At 45.7% G+C, this 23,410-nt stretch overlaps 1 protein-coding gene across 1 annotated transcript; it reads left to right on the top strand.

Annotated features, from left to right (window-relative positions):
* The first annotated feature begins 14 nt into the window (after positions 1-14).
* Positions 15-22,269, top strand: LOC141949930 (uncharacterized). The gene is given in 8 exon segments (XM_074884096.1): positions 15-417; positions 631-855; positions 8,003-8,200; positions 8,203-8,553; positions 17,874-17,941; positions 19,469-19,532; positions 20,287-20,375; positions 22,162-22,269. Coding segments are annotated over 8 exon segments (1,491 nt in total). The 3' UTR covers positions 22,255-22,269.
* The last annotated feature ends 1,141 nt before the right edge of the window (positions 22,270-23,410 follow it).

Raw genomic sequence — 23,410 nt, 5'->3', positions numbered from 1 at the left:
CGGGGCCCTCAGCGATGGAGCTGGGCTGCGGTGGCAGCGCCCACCCGGCTCCTCCTGGCAGCCCGGGCCAGCAGAGGGGTGATGGGGAGAGGCCCCGCGGCCCCGGCTCGGCCACCGATCCCGAGCTCAGCCTCCGCGGCCCCGGCTCAGGCCCGTTGTCCTGTCACCCCCTGGGCCTGTCCCTGCCTGGTGTCCTGCCACCCCCTGGGCCCGTGGTGTCCCTCCTGTCACCGTCCCGGCCTTCACCACACAGCATTACCTCCCGCCAGCCCCTGGGCCTGTGGCGTCCCCCCCTACAGCCCTGGGCCCATCACCGCCTGACGTCCTGTCACCCCCCGGGCCTGTCCCTGCCCATGTCCCTCCTGTCCCCCCAGGCTGTCACCACCCGCTGTCCCCTCCTGCCAGCAGCCAGCCAGGGCGAGGCAGCCTGGGGGAGAGGCAGCGGGCTTTGCCATGTGGCCTCGGCTGCCGGCGCTGCCGGGCGGTGAAGGGAGGGGACATCTCGGGGTGCCTGAGAAAGGCCCCGCTCCCCGCGGACGGGGCAGCCCCTTGTTCCCCGGCCGGGGAGGGGCCGCCAGCCCGGCCTGCGCTGGGAGGGGCCGGGGCCGGGCGGGGCCGCGCGCTCTAAAGGGGCCGCCGCGGGGCCTTTCTCCGGGGCTCTCACCGACGGTGCGAAGCCGGGACCCGCCCCGCGCCCGCCCCGATCCGCCCCCGCCGGGACGCGCCGAGCCGAGCCGAGCCGAGCCGAGCCGAGCCGCGGCGGCTCCAGCGGCGCGGGCCGGGGCCCGAGAGCGGCGGCGGCGCTGGCCCTGGCCGTGGTGCTGGCGGCCCGGGGCGGCTGGAGCCGCGGGAACGGTGAGTCGGGGCCGGGGGCGCGGCCGAGGCGGGCGGCGGGGCCCGGGCGGCGGCGGCCCCGCGGCGGGGGGGGCCGAGGCGGGCGGCGCGGGGCGGCCCCGCCGCGCTTTGACCCTCCGTAGCCGTGGGGGGGGCGGCCGCCGCGCCAGGCCGCACCGCGGGGCCGGCGGCTGGGGCGGCTCGGCCGGGGCCTGCGGCGCCGGGAGCGGGGCCCGCGGCCCTCCCGCGGGGAGCGGCTCGGGTCACCTTCGTCCCGGGGCCGGCGTGTTCGGGCCCAGGCGGGGCAGAGCGGGCCGGGAGGGACGGGCTCGGCGGCGGCCGGGAGGAGCTGGGGCGGGACCGGGCCGGGCTGCAGCTCCCGCCGTTTCGCCTGAGGATTGACCGTGCGGCGCCTCCCGACCCGCCGGGACTGTCGCTCGCGGGAGCGGGGAGGGTCCGGCCGTGCCGCCCGGTGCCGGGGCTCAGGGGTGGGGAAGGGCACGGCCCCCCCCGGCCCTGCTGCTGGGAAGGGGCTGAGCGGTGGCACCCGGCCCTGCTCTCCTGGGCCGCTTTCAGCCCCGGCTGCAGTTCCAGACGGGTTTAGCGAGGCGTGGGGCTGCGGGTTTGTCTTTAACCGCGGGAACACTTCGGGGGAGCCGTTCAAATCCACGGGTGTTACGGGGGGTGAAGCTCGGAGGTCGGGATCGGTGTTTGCACGGGGTCTGGTAAAACACCAGACGGGTGTAAAGGTGTTGTGCTGGAGGTGTGAGCTTGTTAAATCCCGGCTGACACGAGTTTAAGCCTTACAAGCTGTTTTGATGGGTCATGTCAAACAAACTTGCTCAGGAAATGATTCTAGTTAGAGGTTTTAAGTTCGGATGATGTTTACAGCTGTTTTTAAATAAAAGTATTTATGTCAGGCAAGCTGCCTGGATACGTAAATCCCCTGTGCCCCAGACAGCCCCATACCCCTGTCAGCTTTCCCTCCGCAGAGGCAATAGCAGTTCCAGTGCAGACAGTGCAGCGATGGCTGGTTTGAGCTGTGGCTGCTGCTCAGAGAACAAAGCAGCAGGTACCCTTAAGACAGCCCCTTTTTCCCAGCAATCGGACAAGTTGCATATTTCAAAAATCGCCCAGTTTCTTCCTCATACGTGTTTTTAAAATTACAAGCCTTGAGAGAGACCCGTGGTACGGCTTTAACCTGGGCGGGTAAGTTCCAGCTGGCAAAGCGAGTCCAAACCTGCCCCTCGCCAGCAGAGACGTGGAAAAGGGAGTTGACATCCAGCACTAATAATAAATACGTCTAGAGCTCTGGTCCAACAGCTCCTAATCTGAAAATGTTATTACTACTCCTACAGTGAAGCTTCTTATTTATTTATCTATTTAAATCATATTTGGCTTTTTGGGTTGCAAGCGTGTTTACGATCTTAACCCCCTAATCTTTGCTGTATTGCTACGTGGTGGGAAAATATACTCAACAATTTATGGATGGAGAAACAGCAGCAATGCACAAGATGTCAAACCAAAGTCTGGGGTGGAATATTTTTATATCATTCACGCAGTGCAAATACTTTGTATTTTGTGGACAATTTGGACGATCAAGGTCCCTAACTGAAAAGGTTTTCAGCCACTCTGATGTTTGATTCCGATTTTTGAGCATGATGAGCTCACACAGCGCTGCAGTGCAGGTGGAGAGCAGCACGCTAAGGCGAAGGCCGGCGTCAGCGGGGCTCGGAATGCACAGACAATAGTGGCGTGAGCAAACAGGTTGTTCCCTGCGCAGCGGAACTAACGGAGTCTGCTTTCTTGCACATTTGTGTCCTGCATTCTCTACAAACATGCCCCAGGATAACGCTGCTCTCCAGTGACAACATTCCCCCCGTCTCTGAGCCAACCGTACGTGGTTTTTCTTGTGCCCTGTACCTGTCTCTTCCCTTTACTCCTTTTAGACAGTATCTGGTAAGAGGCTGGGCAGCATGTAGTGTGTGTGGCTCAGCAGGCAAACTGGGTGGGTGGTTTGAGTTCACATTTAAAGCACCCTTTGGCTGGAGACGCTGAGTTTTTCCTCCTTAACCCATGCCCAGTTTTCATACATCTTTTAGGAATATGATGTGTGAGAACTCTCTTCCTCTTTTACATGTGACTGAAGTTAGTTGTGAGCTCAGAAGTTACTGAGAGGAGTAGAAGCAAGGGTTGAGGAAAGGAAACCTGACCTGTGCATAAGATGAAGATCCATATTTCTTGTTCTGTGAAGAAAAACAGGTTTGTGTTTGGTTTTTTTTTATCACTCTGTAAACATAATGTGACTTCTTGAAATAAATCTCACACGTGACTGATGCATGTCAGGTCATCAGCTGTGGTAGTTAGGGTGGGATTTACCTCCCCTAGTTTTAGGCATCTACCAACTGAGCAGCTCTGGGCTTAGCAGAAAACTAATCAATACAGTCACTAGAGTTTAGAGTACGCTTCTCCCCTTCTAAACTCTTCACCTGAATTTGGGCGCTGCACGTGTACTCCACTGCCTGCTGCTGATGGTGGGAGTTAGAATTCTGGCTGAGGTCTCTCTACTGAAATCGTCAGGTGGGACAAATTCCACTTTGTATTTCTGCAGTAGTAGCCTTTCAAAATAATTTGCTTCTTATATATTAATTCTGGCTCATACAGATTTTTTTGTGCTCCTAAACTCATTAAGAAACTGTTCCCTTGTTCCGCCTCAACGCTGTGTTAATTTTTGGTGCTGAGAGACTCGGTCTAGAATGAAATTTTGCTTCCAAGAGTATCAAGTAGAAAGAGTAAGTGCAGCAGGGCTGGGCTGTATCAGAACTAGGCAACAGCTGTGTCTGTCAGCTCTCCGTGTGCCCTCTTGCTGTGTTAAAAGAGAGGTAGTGCACTAACTGTCTCTCTGAACAGTCTGTGAAACCCATAAGCTCTCTGGAGGTCAATATTGGGGTGACTGTCTTGCAGAATATAAATGATGTTGATATTGGCGACGTGTAAAACCTGTTCCTGCTCCCTCTGAAGTAACGAGGTCTGTTAGTATCGACCTCTGTCCCTTACCCCGAGTGACCTCCCGTGGTCCTGGGACGCTGTCGCTTCACTGCCTTTGATCTGCACGTGGGAAGCGTCGTGTTTTCTGAGGTGGAGAACTGGAGTTTAAAAATTAATATTTCACGATTAGATTTTTGAATGTTTATTAAACTATTGCCCCAGTAGGCTAGAAGCTGTCTTACAGCTGCTCCTAACAGCTTCTCCTAACCTGTCACTTGGCAGGATGTTTTCCTCTCCCAGCAGTTACCCAAGAAACACCCAAAAGCCCTTTTTCCAGCTTCCTAATACCAGTTCTGAAAGTCAGCCTTACACAGAATTGCAAACTTTTGACTTGACCAAAGTGAGTGTAATTTTTCTTAAATAATTTGCTTATTCAAGTAGGCAGCGAACACTATAAAAATGCAGGATTGCCTAATAGCTTAAATGGTTTGTGATCTTTCTGTGCAGTGCTGCGTTATTCTGGTCTTCCTTGATGGTTAAAGGGCCAGAGCTCTGAAGCAGTGAATCCTTAAGGTTTGGTATCCACATGGTTTACTATAAACAAGGCTTAAGTTCCAGCTATTGCCCTGCTTAGAGTCTGTCTTGAAAACCAACCTCTGACATAGATCTGGTTGCTTCATTCGGTACTTTAAGGTTGTTACCAAAGTAGTTTGTTGAAGAGGCTTTGGCATCTTGGGATTTTGTTGTTTGTTTTCAAAAAGCAAGCCTTGGGACTTTTTTTTCTTGGGGGTCTGATGAAACATGTCTATAATGATGTTTTGGGTGTTTTTAAGTTACTTTGAATCGCTTGGTAACTGGGGCTGGAGGAGTGTTTCCTCTCTGGCAGCGTACTGCTGTGCTGCTGGACATGGAGCCTGTTTCTGCTGAAATTTGGGAATTTAGAGATTTTGCCAGTAGTTTGACCAGCAATAGCTTTGGGCCTACTACTGGAGAATCAGTCTGAGGTTTTGATTTTCCTGAAAGCTGATTTATGTGGGTTTTTTTGAGACCAGATTGTCTGCATTATAATTGACTGCTCAACTTTGCTCTCCTCCTTCGGGGATCAAACCTGCGTAGCCTTCATACGGAATTGCTGATTAATTCCCCTGCCCCTGCAGAAGAAATACTGTCAAGAGAAGTTGTGGAAAACCACTTACTGCTTTGCTTAAAACTGCTTCTTGTTGTCTTGGTAACCATAAATTTATGGGGTGGCTTAAGCAGCTTCTGCATGAACAGCAGATACAAACTGCTGAGCAGAACTCAAAAGCATGGAGACACTCCAACAAAAGCAGATTTTCTTTCAGATATTCTTAACTCCTTTCTCTTATCCTTGATCCCTGAGGTGGTTAAAAAAAGCTCAGATACCGTGGTGGTATTCATCACTTAAAAACTAAACTGAAGTAGAACATGAAAAATAAGTCTTAAGTGTAATTTTCTCTAACTGTGGAAAAATCTGTATAAACCCTTTAAATCTTTGTACATTTAGAATTATGTTAGCCTTTTATTCAGTGGTTTATTTCAGAAAAAACCCCTGATTTGCTTTAAATGTCTCCTAAGTTTCTATTCCAGGCTAACGTTGGCATGTGCCGTTGCCTTCCGTGAAGAGGCCTCGTGCAGGAGCCCCCAGTGCTGGGACCCCTTGAGCCCAGCAGACAGTGTGCCAGTTCATGACGTTGCTGTTGCTCCGCTTTGAAAGCAGCAGAGTTGGAATAACTCGGGTCACATCCTGGTGTGCCCGGATGTGTAGAACCTCCTGTTTGGTCTGTGCTGGCAGCACTAGTGACAAATAACGCATTCTGTATGAGAGCTGGTGACAAATATGAAAATATTTCTAAAATGCAAACAGCTGATGGACTGTGGCTGTGTACTTCCAGCTCTGGTAGATTGGTAGGATTATTCAACACTTCAAGATGCTTTGCTGTTTACTCCCAAGCTTCACTTGCCTCTTCTTAGCTGCGCTCCTGGAGCAGGGGGAGCTCTGTGGATTAAGGGCTTGTCTGGGGGACAGCTTGTGGCCAATTTCTAGTGATTTACCTAATCCTAGTCAAAATGATGAAAGACTCAGGTAATTACGTATAGATGCATTTTGTGGCCTTAAACCACAATAAAAGCCTAGAGCTTTTACTCTTGAAAGTAATTCTTAGTCTGTAGAGTTGAGCTGTATTTTTTGCCCTTTCCTTAAGGTCGGCTGTGCACATTCAGATTACTCCAGGTAGTACTTTATCCCGGGATACGGCCGTTGGCACCGCCTTAGCTTGCTGTGTTTGGCCTGTGTGCTCAGCAAGCAGTAGATAAGAAGGAAGATGTTGGCTTTTGCATTTATCAGGCAGCTTTAGCTGCACCGGTGTCTTGTACATTGAATTGCAGTGTTTGAGTTTTATTTGCCCTTCTGTTGTTCCTCCTTTCACGAAGAAACCGCTGGCCTGCCCTGTCACACACTTGCTTCCTTGGAAATACCGACCTTGATTATTTAAAATTAACTATTTAGAGTACTTAAACTGAATCTGTTGCTCTCCCAGTTCTTTTAGCCCACAGTTGGGATGTGCAGCAAGACAGCTTTCTGGCTTACTTCCAGTCTGGCTGCGGTTTTTCATGGGGCAAAGAGGCTGGTGGTGGTTGGTCATCAGATTTCCTTTCGCACTTCCAAAAAGTTGATCTCTGAGGCACTGTGTGCATTAGCTTTTTCTTCCAGAAAGCAATTTATGAAACGACTTGGATATAGTGACAGAAAATCCCACTGGGCAATAACATTGCTTCAGATCCTGTATTAGTGTTGCCAGATTTATTTTTTTTTTATGGCAGTGGAGCAAATTTGCATAGAATTTATTTTTAAGCCACACAGCAGTGGTCTGTGTAAAACCATGAGGAGTCAGACAATTGTAACTATCAAACATCTGTCTCCACATCAATTTTGTAAGGCCTGATTATTGCTGGGTGAGTTCTTGAAGCTCTGGCATGGTAATTTTGTAGTCGGTGAGCTTTACATACAGTGACAAAAAGAGCAAAGGTCTTGTGCTTTTAATTCTTAGGGGGAAGAGGGGCAGGGGTGGGCTGTCTCAGCTGTAGGCAAAAGAGAGAATCCCTAAAGTGGCTGCAGTCTAAAAAAAAGTAATAATTGAAAAAGCATCCCCCTGAACAGGACAGGGGAATGGTTGTTTTGCAGCGTTGTGTTGCCAAGCAGGTTTGCCTGTCCACAGGCTTCTCCCTTGAACATCAAGGTCCAGCTGTGTGTTTCTATGAAGTTTGGTTTGAAAAGGGTTATCACTGGGACTTTGTGCTATACAGGCATGGGGCCCTGAATTTCTTTCTTGATTTCTTACCTGTGCTTAGAGTTAAAAAAAATATTTCCCTATTCGAATTTTGTGCTTTCCGTCTTTTCCTTTTGCTGGTGCCTGGATTCATATTACTCTGTTCACCTTCATGTAATTGTTCACTTTGCCAGGTCTTTGGGTTACTGGTTCTACTAAATAAACTGACTGGATAGTCAAGGCAGGGAGATTCGCAACCTTGAGGAAATAGTAACAAAAAAACACCTAATCTGAAAAGAATGCTTAGGGCAAAAATTGCTAGTGTAGTAAATGACTGCTGTCAGCAAAGCCTGGGCAGGAGTGTGGGCTGTACTCGTGCGTGTGTATGTCCAGGTTGCTCTGCTCTCTTCCGCGGCACTACCATTTCCTAGCCATTACTCTTTTCCGATCTTCCCCTCCCTGCAGCCATTCTAAATTACTTCCTCGAATCCCCTGGCATTAATTGCACGATCTGAGATGAGGTAGGTGTGCCGCTGGCAAGATCTAAAGAAAACAGACTCTGTTGCGTGGACATCTCTTACTTTTGTAAACGCCAAATGACGTCTAAGAACTGGTGTTACAACAGCTGTCGTGACAGAGGTAACATCCAGAAACTCAAGATGGCAGAAAAATTAGGAAATACCCCTTTGGTCTTATTTTGTAATCCTGTACCAGGGGATGTTCCCCACAGTACATTTCTCAGCGCTTGAAGCGTGCTTTGCTGCAAAGGACCTGGTCGTGAATTCTGAGTGAAGCTAAATATTATGGTGTGGTTGGACAAAACTGTGTATTTAGAAAACTAAACCAATTACATTTTATTAAATAAGTAAATAACATTGTTCTTTGCCTTCCAGTCTGCAGAAGCGTGGACGTTGGCAACAACCTGACCCGGCTGAACACGCTTGAGAGCTGCACTGTGATTGGGGGCCACTCACAAATATTGCTGATGTTTAAAACCAAGCCTGAAGGTTTCCGTGAGCTCAGCTTTCCTAAACTGACTATGGTTACAGACTACTTGCTGCTTTTTCGCATGTATGGCCTGGAGAGTTTAAAGGGGCTTTTCCCAACGTCACTGTGAATCGAGCAGCTCATCTGTTTTTTAACCCCGCGCTGGTCATTTTTGAGATGGTTCACCTGAAGGAGATGGGCCTCTGTGACCTGATGGACATTCCTCGAGGCGCTGTGCGGGTTGAGAAGAACAAAGAATTATGTTGCTTGTCCACGATCGACTGGTCAAGGATTTTAGATTCTGTAGGAGGTAATTACATCGTGGCCGACAAGGATGACAAAGACGAGTGTGGAGATGTGTGTCCAGGAGCTGTGAGAGGGAAGAGCAACCGCCCACCTACTGTGATAAATGGCATTTTCATTGAACGCTGCTGGGCCCGCGATCGCTGTCAGAGAGGTGAGTCTGGGGAGTGGTGTGTGTCAACTGTGGTTTTGCTGTCGGTTTTTCACCTGTCAGACCTGTTGGAGGGCTAATAGGTGTCTATTAACCTGCTACCTTTAAGCACAGCTTCCTAAAAGCAAGGCTCAAAAATTAATGTGAGTCAGGTGAAGACAGGACCTGTGGGATGGGGCTGTTCTAGCAGTTCTTTCACCTGTGTGAATAATGTATGCAAGAGTGTTGTCTTTGGCTTCTTTGGAAAGTTAGGGACTGCCTAAAGCTCACAAGTTTAACTGACTGTGAGCCTATCTGGTATCTTATGTAGTATTTAAAGTGGTATTAGTGTCTCTGGTGGGGTTTGGGTAGGGGATTAAAAGTCCAGATTGACAGAAAGGCTGCAGCAGGCAGACACAGAGAGGGGGAGAAAAGTCTGGTGGAATAAACCCCACTCTGTACAGGTGCAGTTACATTTTTACTGAAACATGACTGCTGTAAGAAGGTGTAAGGCCTGTGGATGAGTGAGCAACGCTTGCACAGAGCAGGAAGCTGGAAGCCAAGTCAGACCTGAAGGGAAAAGGAGAAGGAGGAGAGAGGACCTGGGTGGGGGTTGCCTGCAGCAGGAGTCCTGGGGAGGGTGAAATAACGGGGCTCTGAGCCTGGGGCTTTCTTCAGGGGAGAAGGTGTGTTCAGAAATTCTGCTGCTGCTGCAACCCCTGAGCTCCAGTTCTTAAACTGTATTAGCGTTGCTTTTGATTTCATACAGCTTTGTTTTTTCCAAACTTGGAACTGACCTTAAGTTTAGTTTTAATTATATATTTACTTTGATTTATGTTCAATCTGACTGACAGGGAGCAAAGTGAATTGAGGTAAAACTGACACGTTTGGAGTTGTCTGGCTTCCTGGAGGTGTTGCGTGCAAATGAAGCAGCGTGTCCTAAGATGAAATGAGGAAACCTGTGGGCTGGAGAGAATTTCTGGCCAAGCTTTAAAGAGCAACTTGGAGTGCTAAGTGCCAAATTTGAGAAGGAATCCCTACCAGTGTGCCTAAACTAATGAGATTGATGTGGTTTCCCCTCTGATACTCCTCACCCCAAAATCGTCTAGCTTCCTTCTAAAGAAGGTGGTTGTTTTTGTCGCCAGAATAACAGGGTATGAGCAAGAAGATGCAAACATATGTGTGTTCCTTTTTTAAAATGAAAAATAAGGTTATAAGGTATTTTAGTTTGTAAACTCTTCCGGTATATGGTTCAGCAGCACCAAACCTGGCTCCTTATACTTTTGTGTTTTATGTTTTCCACTATTTCATAACATTAAAGATCTAACTGAAACTTTTTCTGTGGCTAGACCATTCATAATGTCCCTCGTTCCTGTGCATTTTCTGGGGCTGTGCTACAGCAGGCTGGAATGCATGGTTTCTCTCCTTTCTATGACCGCCTATTTCCATGAAACCCGTAGGAATGTAAGATTTTTACCACTGGGGCAGGAATCTCAGCTCCTGAGCCTCTCATACAAATTCAGCTGAATTTACTGGAGGATACCCGTGCAGTATCACACGCTCTCTTAGCTTAGTTACCTAAGGAAGCCAAATGGTAAGTCCATTTGACTTGAATTGGAAATTTGAATTTGAAAAGAATTATTATATAAGAGTAATTATATACAGATGCTCCCATCTGGTTTTCTGTGTTCCTTGTAGAAGATTTAGAGAAGCAATGCTCCCACATATTGGTCTGCATTTTCAAAGCACTTAACAAGCCACGGTTCTCTTTGTTTCGCATGTTACGATTTGTACTTTTATTTATTGGTAGCTGGTTCTCGGCAAGCTGCTCTCTGTATTACATTGTGCCTTGTGACACCTGCCTGTATGCCTCTCGAGTTATTTTAACAGCTTGAGTAGTCTTTTAGACTTCTTAGACTTTTTTGAGTAGTCTTTTGAGTAGTCTTTAGGCTTTCAACACAGATGCACACTAGTAACTGTGGTAGAGATTAAGTGGCATTTATTTAGTGAACCTGTTCATCTCCGTTTGCTCTGTTCTCGTGCCAGCCATAACGTATCCTTAGCATGTGTAATTGTTTTCTCAAGATTATTAAGCGCTTGTGTGAATTGTGCTTTGGCTTTCCTCAGCCTGAAGAGTCTCACAGCAGCTCCCAGAACCGAGGGTATGAATGTTGTGAAATCTTTCCCTCTGTATTTTTGCAGCTTACCTGGGAATCTTCAGCAGTTAATTCTGTGCTGAAGTTCCCACCTCTCTGGTTTTAAGTGTATTCTCCTCTTTTAGGTTTGCTCTTTGGCTTTTAACCAATGCTGGAGTGAAATGTATCAATTTCGGTGTCATTTTCTTGGGGGAGGTTTGGTTTTGTGTGTTGTTTGTTTTAACGCAGGTTATTTGTGCCCCTGGTTTGTTTTATAGAACTTGGTGTGGAATGTCCTGTTGCTATTTTTTGTTTTGCATCTGTGGATGGGAAGTTGTTGCTGTCTAAGCTGAGAGCGCTGCTGCCCTGGGACTGTGGGCCAGGATATTGTGTTTGCTGTTTTGTCTACTAGAAAAAATTCTTCAAAAATCTTAAAGAATATGTAAATAATAATTGTTTTGATGTTACAGAGTGTGTGTCAGTTGACAGAGACAAGTCCCAAGCTGTCAGGCTTTTCCAGCCTGCTAAGCTTTGAGTCTTGCTGGAGAAAATAGGAGATGGGCAAGAATTTTGAGGAAGCACACGTGGGAAGGCGGAAAGATGTCACAGGAAGATTAATCCTCCAGGTACTTCTTTGCACAGCTGGCCTTCAGGTGAATGATCAAAACAACTGTTTTATGATAAAAACCATTGACTGATAAAAACAAATCCTTAGGTTGTAATAAGGATCAAAATTTAACAAACCATAACAACAAAAAGCACCCTTGTAGCTGTGAGTAAAACTATGTGCAAAGCTTTACAGAAAAATTCCCCAAATTAACTTTAAAAATTCTGGTCTTGGTCTAAAGGACAAATTCTTTGTTCTGAGGTACAGAATCAAGTTCAATATGAGGTGGCTGATGCCCAAATGACTTTAAAATTAACTACTCCTTACAAATCTCCATGTTCCCTGGAGGTTAGGTGCGCTGAATATTTCTGCCCCTTTTCACAGGGAGACAAATTTCACTGAGTGGCTCTTTAGCAAATTACTGTCAGAAGGCCTGAAGCTCCGAAGCTTCTGGCCTCGCAATCCTCAGGTACCTGAGGGGCAGGAGTAGGTGTGGTGGCTTCTCAATCTTCTTCAATTACAGGCCGTCCAAGGCCCTGACAGTAGCAAAGCCTGGAGTTAGTATCAGTGTGCATGGGGGCATTACACTTAGTGATAACTGGCTGAGGACTCCAGGTTTTGCCTGAAGTTGTGTCAGGTTTGGGGCTTGCATATTAAAGAAGAACAAGCAAGCAAGCAGAGGTTGGGGGTTATTTCTGATCCCTTATGCAGCGCTGAGCTCCCCTGTAATTTGGAACACAAAAGTACAAGGAGCAGGCTTGCTCTGCTTGCCAGAGAATGGCCCAACAGCGGTGTGGTAGGCACTGGGTAAAGTATTTACAGCTCTCGTCGCTCTCCTTGTGTGCACTTTGTGACACTTTTTCCGCTTTTAAACACAGCAGCACTGTTAATCGAACTCCATGTTTTGGTAATTGAGCTTGATTGCCAACAGCTTAGCCAGAGTTCTGCAAGTTGTTTCTACCTGCTTGGGGAATCAGCTGGACTGAAAGGAACTAGGACAATGAAAACAGACATAGTTTTGAGTTTGTTTTTTGTTCCCTACTCTCATCAGAGAGAGATGCTTTGTTCTGCAAGTTCAGTTCCTAAGGGACTTGCTGCCATCGTGTAAACAGCATGTGCACTGCTTAAAATGCATGAAAGGAAGATGTTTCTTTGATCTTTATTCTATCTGGGCAATATTAGGCATACTCCAATGGGAGGCCTCCACTTCTCCGTGCAAGTAGTTGGGGTGACAGAGGAGAGCAGGAGTGCAAACCGTCAAGGGAGAGAAACAGAAAGGTGTAGGTTTGTGAACTGAGAGCCTGTCCGGAGGGTTCGATGGGAGGAGGTGAGGGACTTTCATAGCTGAGGCTTGTAGTCCCAGAAGTCCTGTCCCCCAAAATAAGAGATGATAGTTGGGCTGTCTGACTAACTCCAGCCACGGAGGTGAGGCACCGCATCTGAAGTTATACGGGGATTTGTGTGCCCGGGCACAGGTACTGCGCCGTGTCCTCGGTGTGGTGGCTGGAGAATCTCATTTACAAGGATTGTAACTTCTTAAGAAGATAAAGAGCGAGTGACCAAAGGCATTGGGGATCCATTGCAGTTGATAACTTCCTCCAGGCTTCATCGTATTAAGATGACTTATCTGTAAATATGTTTTTATATATTATATAAATAGAAGTATGTGTGTGTATACATACATATGCATATGTGTATGAGTTCCTCTTAGTAAGTTTTAAAATTTTAAATTTTAAAACCCTGGCTTCTTTGTTGTTATGGTTTGTTAAATTTCTGAATACTGTTTGAAGATTGTGTCACCAAAATGGGATAAAAGAACGTATCGACACCAATGTGATGTAGATAAGCAGACACTCCCTTATTATTTTCCAGGGATAGAGGTCAGCTCCACGCTACTGCCTTTCGGATTGCAGTCAGGGTTTTCCCTAAGGAGGGTAAATAATTACACACATCTTGTTTCATTTTACATGCATATTTGGGTTCGGTTCCAGAGATGGTTTCCCATATAGTAATTCGTAAGGACTAACTGATGTGCCACTTTCTGGTTGTACCCTGATTTACAACAGTGCCAATAGAAGTGTCTGAGGCCGCTTTCAATTAGTTTGTTGACATATTTTGCTAATTTGCTGTTTTAGGTCTGATTTTTTTTTTTCTAATTTTCCACTGGATTGTGGCCTCCATGGTGTATGTAAGTCTTAAGTAATTTGCAGAGTTTTACAAACACTTTGTACTAATTCAGCAACAAAGTGTGGGCCTCTGTCTGAAGAGATCCCAGTCGGGACTCCAAATCTTGGGATTATTTCTCATAGTAACCATTTTACTGCTTCTTTTGCCTGAGTGGTATGACAAGGAAAGGCCTCTGGCCATCCTGTAGAAGTATCAACCCCCACCAGAATGTATTGATACCCATTTTGTCGAGGTAACTCTGAAAATTCTACTTGCTAATAGTCTCCTGGTTCTGTTCCAGATTTGAGTTTACCTATTTGGAGCCTTTTCTTTATTGCTGGGTTATTTTTCAAACACACATCACATTTTGCAATTATCATTTTGGCTAATCCTAGCATTTTGATGATACTACTTGTCTTTTTAGAAGGGTTACCAAAGCCTCTACGCCCCAATGACATTCCTGATGTTTTATCTGAATTATTTCTCTCGTTAGAAGAGGTGGTACTATTACTTGTCCATTAGGTGTCACCCACCATCCAGCTAAATTTTTCCTAGCATTCAATAATTGCCCCGATTTATCATCTTTTTCTGAATATGTAGGTTCCTCCCTTGAAAGAACTACTGTCTTGGTTGGAATCAATGCCATTTGTAATGTCGTTTCTTTTGCTGCTCTTCTGGCAGCCCTATCTGCCAAGTTATTTCCTCCAATTTCTTTTGTATTCCCAACCTGATGTGCTTTACAGTGCATGATTGCCACCTGAGCTGGTTTCTGAACTGCTTGCAAGAGTCGCAGAACTTCATCCTGATGTTTTAATATTTGATCCCTGGGAGGACAATAATCCTCATTCTTTCCACAAGACTCCATGGACAAGTACTACCCCAAAAGCATACTTTGAGTCAGTCCAGATATTTACTTTCTTCTTTTCACTTAATTCAAGAGCTCGGGTTAAAGCAAAGAGTTCTGCCTTTTGAGCTGAAGTGGTGCCAGACAATGCATTTGCCTTTATGATTTAGTTGTCTGTTGTTACGGCACATCCAGAGTATCGAACTCCCTGTTCCACAAAGCTGCCGCCATCTGTGTGTAGCTGCCAGTCGGGATCTTCCAGCGGTGTGTCCTTCAGATCCTCTCGACACATGCTCAGTGGTAGTCAGGCAGTCCTGCTCCAGCTGCCCTTCCTCCTGTGTAGAACTTAGAAAAACTGCAGGGTTTACCAGGTTAGTTGTTTTTAAAACCACATCATCTTGTTCAGTCAGGACCGCCTGGTACTTCATCATTCTGCCTGGGGACAACCGAAGTCCCCCCTTTTGTTCTAAACCAGTTATCACTGTACGTGGGACATAGACTGTTACTGTTCTTCCCAAGGTCAATTCCTGGGCCTCTTGAATAAGCATCACTGTAGCAGCAACTGCTGGAAGGCAGGTAGGCCATCCTTTACTCACAGTGTCCAGCTGTTTGGAAAAGTGTCCAGCTGGTCTTTTCCAACTTCCCATTCTCTGGGTCAGCACCCCTAGTACAAGATGTTGTCTTTCATAAACAAACAACTGGCAATCTTTGGTTAAATCTGGAAGTCCCAGGGCAGGTGCACTCATTAGAGCTCATATTAAGTCTTTAAAAGGCCTGTTTCTGTTGTGGGCCCCATATGAAGGAAAAGTTCTTTTGAGTTTCATACAATGGCTTGGCTATTTGGGCTCTATTTCTGGATACCTTGTACTTGTTTAGTCCAAAAAGAATTTAAAAGTTCTATTGTTACCTTTATGCAGGTGGATCTTTCTTCTGTAGCAATCAGTGTGTCGTCCGCATGTTGCAGAAGTGTCCCGGCTTTGGCCGTGGATCATCCTGTTTCCATTCTTTAAGCTCCTTTGTCAGCTGATTTCCAAAATTGGTCAGGCTATTTTTTTTTTTTAAGTCCTTGTCCATGTCAATTGCATTTTTTCTTTTTCGTCTGGTTTGTGGATTTTCCTACTCAAAGGCAAACAATTTTCTGCTTCCCTTCTCCAGAGGCATGCAAAAGAAAGCATTCCTTGAATCAAGCACTGTAAACCACTGATGGGTCTTTTAATGCTGTCAACAATATGTATGGATTTGCTACTCTAAAATAAATGTCCTTAACTATCTGATTCACTGCTCTTAAATCTTGTACTAACCTATATGCACCCGAAGGTTTCCTAACTGGTAAAACTGGAGTATTATATTTAGATTCATATTCCTCAAGGATTTTTTTACTCCAAAAATTTGTCAATCATTTCTTAATTCCCCGTCTAACTTCTGTTTTAATCAGGTACTGTTTAATCCTTACTGGTCTTGCACCCTCTTTCAATTCTATTTTCACAGGTTGTGCTAATTTTGATTTGCCAGGTTCATCTGTTTCCCATACTGTAGGGATTACAGCTAGATCTACTTCCTGTGGAATTTCTTGTTCTTTTACTCTTTCTTGTGTCATCAGGATTTCTCCTGGCTTTGACTCAGGTATTCTTAGGAAGAGTTCCCCTTCCTCAAAAACAATCTGTGCATTTAATTTGGACAACAAATCCCTTCCTAACAAGGGTATTGGACATTCTGGTACGTACAAGAATTCACGTGTAATTATTTTGTTCCCAAATTTTAAATACAGGGGTTGTAGAAATGGCTGTTTTCTTCTTTCCCTGTTGCTTCCCGTATGTTTGCTGTTTTCATTCCCAATTTCCTTTTACAGGTATTCAATACTGAAAATGTCATTCCTGTATCTACTAAAAATTTAACCTCTTTTTCTCCCAGCTTAATTACAACCAGAGGTTCAGCTGGGTTCCCCTCTGGTCCCCTTCATTCATCTGGGATCGTTACTCTTGCTGCCTCTTGCTGACCACCCCTCATCCTTGGACATTCTCGTTTCCAGTGCCGCCCTTTTCTGCAATAAGCACACTGATTTATTCCTAGGGGTGCATTAAAATCTTGGTTCCCAGAATTCACAAATCCTCCTCCAAAGTGCCAGTGGTAGGCCACTCTTCCTGATCTTCCAAAACATATGAAGACCACCAATAATTACAATACTCTATCATTTGACTTTTATGTAAGTCATCATGTATTTCTCCCCAGTGTGTTAACAGACATCCTAATGGGGAAACCTTCGGTACCTTTTCATCCAAAGCCAGATTACTAACGCTCTTACTCTTGAACAAATGTGTTTAGTTTAGATGTCATTTCAAAATATTTTAAAATTCACACACACACAATCACTCAGTCTTCGCTTCGTTCTTCTCTGGCTGCACCCTCGCGGGGTAACAGAACCGCGGATCCGAACTCTGCACTCGCTTCGTACTTATTTGTATGTCTCAATTCACACAAACACCACCATTTTTTTTATATTTTTTTCCAATTTTCTTAAATACCAAAATACAAATGTCAATAGAAACCTATAGCATATAGGTTTTTCCAATACCCAGATTTCTCCAACCCTGCAATAGCTTTTGCTTATGTCTTACAGGCAGAGGCCTCGGCTCCCAAACCAAATGGGTACCCTTTGTCCAACCCTGCGCAGCTTTCGCCGTGTCTGACAGGCACTTCCCAAACCAACCAGATAAGAAGTGTCTTACCAATTCCAGGGGATGCTGCAAAGAGCCTTATGGATCGGGGATCGATGGGTATCCCAGAGAGTTCCTCAGTGCCGGCTGGAACCAATCAGGTCCCCGACTCCTCCTGTCTCTCTCAGCGAGGTGCCATCTGGGTCACCAGAAACTGTCGCCAAAACGGGATAAAAGAACTTATCGACAGCAGTGGGATGTAGATAAGCAGACACTCCTTTATTATTTTGTAGGTGGGCAGAAAGACTAGAAAATATTTGACACTACCAGTTGTCATCCTGTTTTCTCAAGCAGTAGTTAGGGTAAAGAAAAAAAGAGACTGGAGTTTACTGTGCTATTAATGGTTTTATGCATTTTGGGTGAGAGAGGGCTGCTGCAGTTGCTGTATCTGGAAACAGTTCCCTTGTGAAGGTGGAAAAGCGGTCATGCTCTGCTGGTGGTGACGCTCTGACGCTTCTGTGGTGCGATTTGAACTTTCCTGTAGTTCCTTCAGCCCCTACTAATACTCTGTGCAGAAAGGCAGCTGGTCCTCTGGAGCCCAATAGATTGCTGCTGCCTTGAATGGTATCAATCTTGAATTGTGAGGCATGGAAATAACCTCTGCAAATACGAGGAAAGCAGCGCTGTGGTTGGGCGGGGATGAGGCAGAACACTGTTAGTGCATTCAGGAGTGTCTGTGTGAATTGCATTATCAGTGATTCTGAGTCTTATCCAAAACGCTTGAGTATTTGGTGTAAAATCAAGAACAGCACATGCACAACAAGGGTGCTCGCTGAAACACCTGAGCTTACTCTGCATCTCTTCCAAAATCAATGTGTCACTCTTTCTTTCCCTAGGAACTCCCAAGAATAATTTAAGACTTTTTTTGTGTGTTTCAGACTGTGCAGTGAATGTCCATAAGAACTGCAAGAGTTTACTGGCTGAATGCAGCAGCATCAGACCCAAGGTGGGTTTTAAAATTTGTTCTTCTTCTATAACAACAGTGCTTGACATAGAAAGTTTACTTTAGTGTGAGTGTTTTCGTTTACATCAGTACAGAATCTTGCCCTACATCTTCAAGACATTGAATAGTTGTTAGGTTGTCCTTATAGTAATTTATGACAATATATAGGGAAAATAAAGTGAAATGGTTATTGCTGTACTGAAAATTACTTACCACTGCTTGTGTCTGTCAGAAGGGCGACTAACCCTTATAAGGATGCTCAAACCCATCCCTTTTTTTTGGGAGCGTAATTGAATTATATGGTACCTCTGAATTTTACGCCACTGTATTTTAATAGGTTGTGCCATCTTAAAGCTGATGGAAGTGTGAGAGGGCTGGAGGGGAATTTGGTTATAAAGTTGCATATTATTGATAAACTGAGCACTGCAGAATAAGTTCTTTCATTTTTGAACTGTGATGAACTTTATGTCTTGCTAAGCTGTTCATTTTTGATCTGTCTCATCGTGGTGCCTGCGGTTGCATGTAAGGTCACAGGTTGGTTTCAGATAGCTTCTATCTGTTGTTTTTTTTTTCTGGTATTGGTTTTGAAAATCATTTCCTCCCCCTTATAACTAATGATACTTGAGGGAGTTCTCGTTAGTTCTAACCTGCAAGTGTTGATGATGTCAGAGGCTGGCAGCAGATGAGGGAGTGCTGTGAGGGGGAGCAGAGCGAGCAGAACAGCTCAGAGCTGGGCTCTCAGAGGTCCGAGGAAGAGCTTTCAGCCCTTGGGGATTTAGAATGTAACTCTTCAGAGGGCAGAAATGTTCTTGTGGGGTTTTTGGTATGTACTTGTAACCCAAAACATCCGCTTGCTCTGATGCTTTCATTTCCATTCGTTACCGTCTGCCAAAGTTCCGTGGTTGAATCAGCCCTGACAGACCTCTCCCGAGGAGAGCAAAGAGGGAGCGGTGGCACAGAGTGGTGTGAGGGATGAAGTCAGAAATGAGATCCTCAGAGTGAAGCAGGACTCCCCAAAAGCCTTTTGTTACAGACTATAGTACTTAAGTTCTTTGCACCTTTGATAAATTCTATCTCAGTGAATTGTAATATCCTGGTGTTGTAAGAACGAGAAAGTTGTACAGGTTACCAAGGATGCGATTTTAAATAGGCAGTCTAACTTTTTGTTAGCCAGCTGGGTTAGTTTAGTTCGTATTGATGTAAACTAAATGGTGACAAAGTTACCTTTACTACCTAAAGGGTTTGCTTTCATCTAGTAAATATTTATTATCATAGCTTTAATTCAGCTGTAACTTCATTTTTGGTTCTATTTCAGTCTGATTTATACTTGATAGGATTTTTATACAGAGTGTTGATGTCTATATGCCATTCTGGAATGTGAAAAGATCAAAACTGTTACTGTGTGAAATCTGTTATATTTTCAGTGTACAGCTTCCCTTACAGTTAGTGCTGTGTCATAGGAGAAACATGATTCATTTTGAACTGAAAGTTTGATCTGTAAGTGTAAGAATATTGTGTTTGTTCCTGTAGCAGAAAGATTTGCAGCACAGACCTTCTGGATCTCCACAAAGTTCAGCCCAGTGCATTTCCCCAGGTTTGTTCTAAAGAATGATTTCTGTGCTCAAGGCTTATCTGTTGGATTGTATTTTTTTCTTTAACGTGCTTTAAAGGCTATACACGGTGTGTTATTGAAGCACAGAAAAAGTCCCTTTTAATAAGATGGCTTCATTCTTTTTTCTACTGGGTATGGCTTAGAGGCTCCTAGCAATCTCCTGTGTGGTTTTGTCTTTTTATGTTTCCTTATACCTTCTTGCTGTGTAACCTCAAAATATCATGGTGAAAAGGGATCAATAAGCTAGTTTTTCACTGATTGTCTGTTCTCTGGCCTCTGAAAAGACTAGAACGGTGAACTTTGTTTTACATCAGATTTTCATAATTGTCTATTTAAAACTTGCCTGCAGCTAGTGGTTGCTGGAAATCTCTACGACAAGCTAGCACTAATGGTCTGGACGTAAATCTTTGTTGCAACAAAGTGGGAAAAGAGACCTGGGAGAAAAAAAACCAAGAAGAAAGAACAGCTCTATTGCAGCATAGGCTTTGAAATAGCTTTTTGCTGCTGGAAAAGACCATCACGGCCACAGGTGTATAATTGAAATGGCATTTTAATTTGTAGACGTTGCAAGGTCTGCACTAACAGAACAGGCTTCTTGGCTCTCAGGTGACCGACGGGAACTAGAGCAGAATTACCTGCTGCCCTGCAGATGGTCCGTTTGGTTGCTTTGGCTGTAAGAAACAAGCTGACGTGAATCTCCAAGTATTGCTGTGTGTATTTTGTACGTTTTCGTTAGGTACCATTCGACTTGCAGTGCAAGGTGTACTTCTTTATGAAACGGCTCTTACCAAGAGGCAGTGCAACGGGAGTAATTGTTATAAGAAGGTAAGTGGCTGTTCGTGTTATCGAGAGTGGTTTTGTGCGTTTAGGGGAATGTGCAGAGGCTAAAATAGGAAACAAGAAGGAAAATGAAAATAGGAAAAGTTGGCTGTAGGGCTTGTTGTTGAAACAGCTCTGTGGTATGGTCTGGTGTGATGGGTTAACAGCGATAGGTAGGGCCTCTCAGCAGTGTGCGGGCAGTGCTAATGGATCTCAGAAGATGGCTTTTGGTTGGTGCAGACTCTGCTAGGCAGCCAGTACTTATTTTCCACAGCCGAAAGCAGAAGCTGGAAGGGAACAGCTAATAGCATGGGCACTGGTTGTCTTTACCCACAGCGTGACACTGCAGGCTGCAGTGCCCAGCAAAAAAAGCCAAGGGTATCGTATCAGTGTAAGAGAAATACATTTTAAGAAAGGTATAAACTGTGGTGTTTGCATCCCCTCCATCCCTCTCCCCACGTTTTGTCTCTGGAGAGTTTTAGATTTGGCCTAACGAGAACCGGAACTTCATGTTCTTGGCTTGTGGAGTACAGAAGGAGAACTTCATGGCTGATGATTTCAATACTTCTCCAAATGGAAATGGGAGGACATTTGTTATTAAGCCTTTGTTTAAGAAATCTGCCTTTACAAATCTTGCTACTGTCTAATTAGTGTCCTCCTTCAGAACAATGGGCTTGGAGCTCATCACTTAGCTGTTTCATTGAGCAAGGTGGAAGTGGAAGGAGAGATAATTGTTAGTGGAGGTACAGACTAAGAAAGGGGAACTTTTGGGGGTGAGTAGACACCAGTGCTTTTACAAGAAAAGTTGTAAATTAGCGATGCATAAACCTTGGCTGGGAACTGGGGACCCTCTTGAACTGCTGCAGCAGCGTGGTCCTGAAGCAGCCTCCCAGACACTGTGCTGGAAGAGGAGTTTGGTCGGGGTGGAAGACAAAGCTTGCGTGCAGTGGAGGGTCCTGGGCTCAGGGGTCCGTGAGATCTTGTCCACTCCCATGTCCTTAAAAGCACTTTGCAAAAGGGGCAGCTGCAGACCTTGTCAGTGATAAGTTTTAAAGATCGTCTGGCTGATTCTTCATCTTTGACTTCCCTGAAGTTCCTTTTTTAAAAGGATGTGTTTTGTCTCCTGCTCCTTATCATTCATTACAGACATTAGTGCTAAATAATTGTATCCCTTTTTCAGAAGTCTATTACAGGCTTCCATGTATTGTGTAATAGTGATTAAAGTTTTAAATATCTTTCCAGTTCACAGACTGTCTAGATTTAAAAAGCATTTAAAGCTGCTGTATTAAAATGAAACTTAGCCGTGGTATCTGTTATGTTCAGTGTGTGTGCATGCAGATATCAATCACTGTGTAGCAATGAGCATTGCAAAGAACTTGGGGGTTTTATGTGATCTCAGATTTTTCTTGTTTGCCATGAAATGTCCTTGTACGGTAGGGTGTGAATAATTGCGTGTAGGTTCTGGTGTTGTACTAAAGGAGCAGCTACTTTGCAATTTCCACACTAAATGGGCACAGTAGGGACCAATTTCCTGCCCTTCAGACCTGCTGATTTAGCCAATACGGCAAGTGAAGTGGCAGCTTTACATTTCTAGAAGGATCACAGGTAGTATATAAACAGTGCATCTCTGGGGCCACTTCAGTGTGCCCAGTCTGAGGGCAGCCGGGAGTGAGCATGGGGAATACAAATTCAAAAAGCAGCGGCAGAAGCAACACAATTCCAGGGAGACAATTTAATAAGAATTGCAATTGAATGTGCTTGTGGTCTAGATGCATATTCTGTATCCCTCCAGAGTGAAATAGAAACAGATGCTCATGAGTTTGAAGCAGAGTGTTGGAGTGCTGCAGCGGAACAGTCTTGCGCAAAAAGACAAAAGACCTTATAAAAAGGCGAGATGTCATTTATGGTAAGAGTATTTTTTGTCCATCCCTCCGTCCGTCTGCAGCTCGGCTCCAGCCGGAGTTTGTATCCTCAGGCCTTAGCAACCTCTCTCCCCCCAGGACTTGTGCTGCGACCCCCTGCACGCCCGCAGCCGGGAGGAGCGGGGCTGGTGGGACCCGACCCCCTCTGCCCCCCGGGAAAGGCTCCCCTGGACACCCGGGTTTCAGGCAGCGACTGGCAGGTGGCCGGGCTGCCCCAGGCTCCAGCGCTGCAGGGAGCAGCCTGCGCCCAGCCTCCAGTCAGGCCCGGCTGCCCAAAGCGCACGTGCGCCCAGCAGGGAAAATCCCAATCCATGTTCCTGAAAGTAAAGCTTTGGATGCCCAGGTCTTTATGTTCCAGAGGCAAGCAGAGTTACAGCAGGTACCTGCAGGAGTAGAAGGTGCTGTGATTCCTATTGTATGGGCCGGAGGAGTCCCGGGAAAATCCAAAAGAGCAGACCCAGTAAGAATTGACCTTAAACCAAGATCATCCCCGGTAAGAATTAAACAGTGTCCTCTAAAGCTAGAAGCTGGAAAGGGGTTGGTGCCAATAATTGAGAAATTCTTAAAGTATAAGTTACTAGTGGAGTGTGAGTCAAAACACACACCCCCCCCCCCCCCATTTTGCTGGTTAAAAAGGCCGATGGTAAGGATTGCTGGTTGGTCCAGGACCTGAGGGCAATAAATCAGATAACCCAGGATATTCATCCTGTAGTGGCAAACCCAGACACATTGTTAACTGGAACAGCAAAGTACATGGGGATTCCAACGCCTGATGGTACCCCCTTATACGATATCACCATTGCTGGAGGCCAGAGCTATGGACAGATTACAGTGAGCGCAGCCTTTCAGCGGGGCAGTGCTAAGATGACTACTCAACAAGAAATCCAAATGGAAGAACCACCACAGGTATCCTATAACTGTGCTTGCATACAGCGATGTCATCTGAATGATGCAACTCCAGACTGCACAAACAACAATACTATAGCTGTAGGACTAGCCAAGGGCTGTAACAGTTACATGAATTCTGTAGACAGCCAATTTGATCTAGCCCTGTTACATAGATTTAAACCCTCAGTTAGGTGGCCTGTACCCCGAGCAGAAGGAACAGGATGGTACTGG

The sequence above is a fragment of the Strix uralensis genome, chromosome 14 (genome assembly GCF_047716275.1).
Source record: "Strix uralensis isolate ZFMK-TIS-50842 chromosome 14, bStrUra1, whole genome shotgun sequence".
In the NCBI taxonomy this organism is placed as follows: Eukaryota; Metazoa; Chordata; class Aves; order Strigiformes; family Strigidae; genus Strix; species Strix uralensis.
The sequence above is the reverse complement of the archived record's forward strand: the minus strand, read 5'-3'. Positions and strand labels throughout refer to the sequence as shown.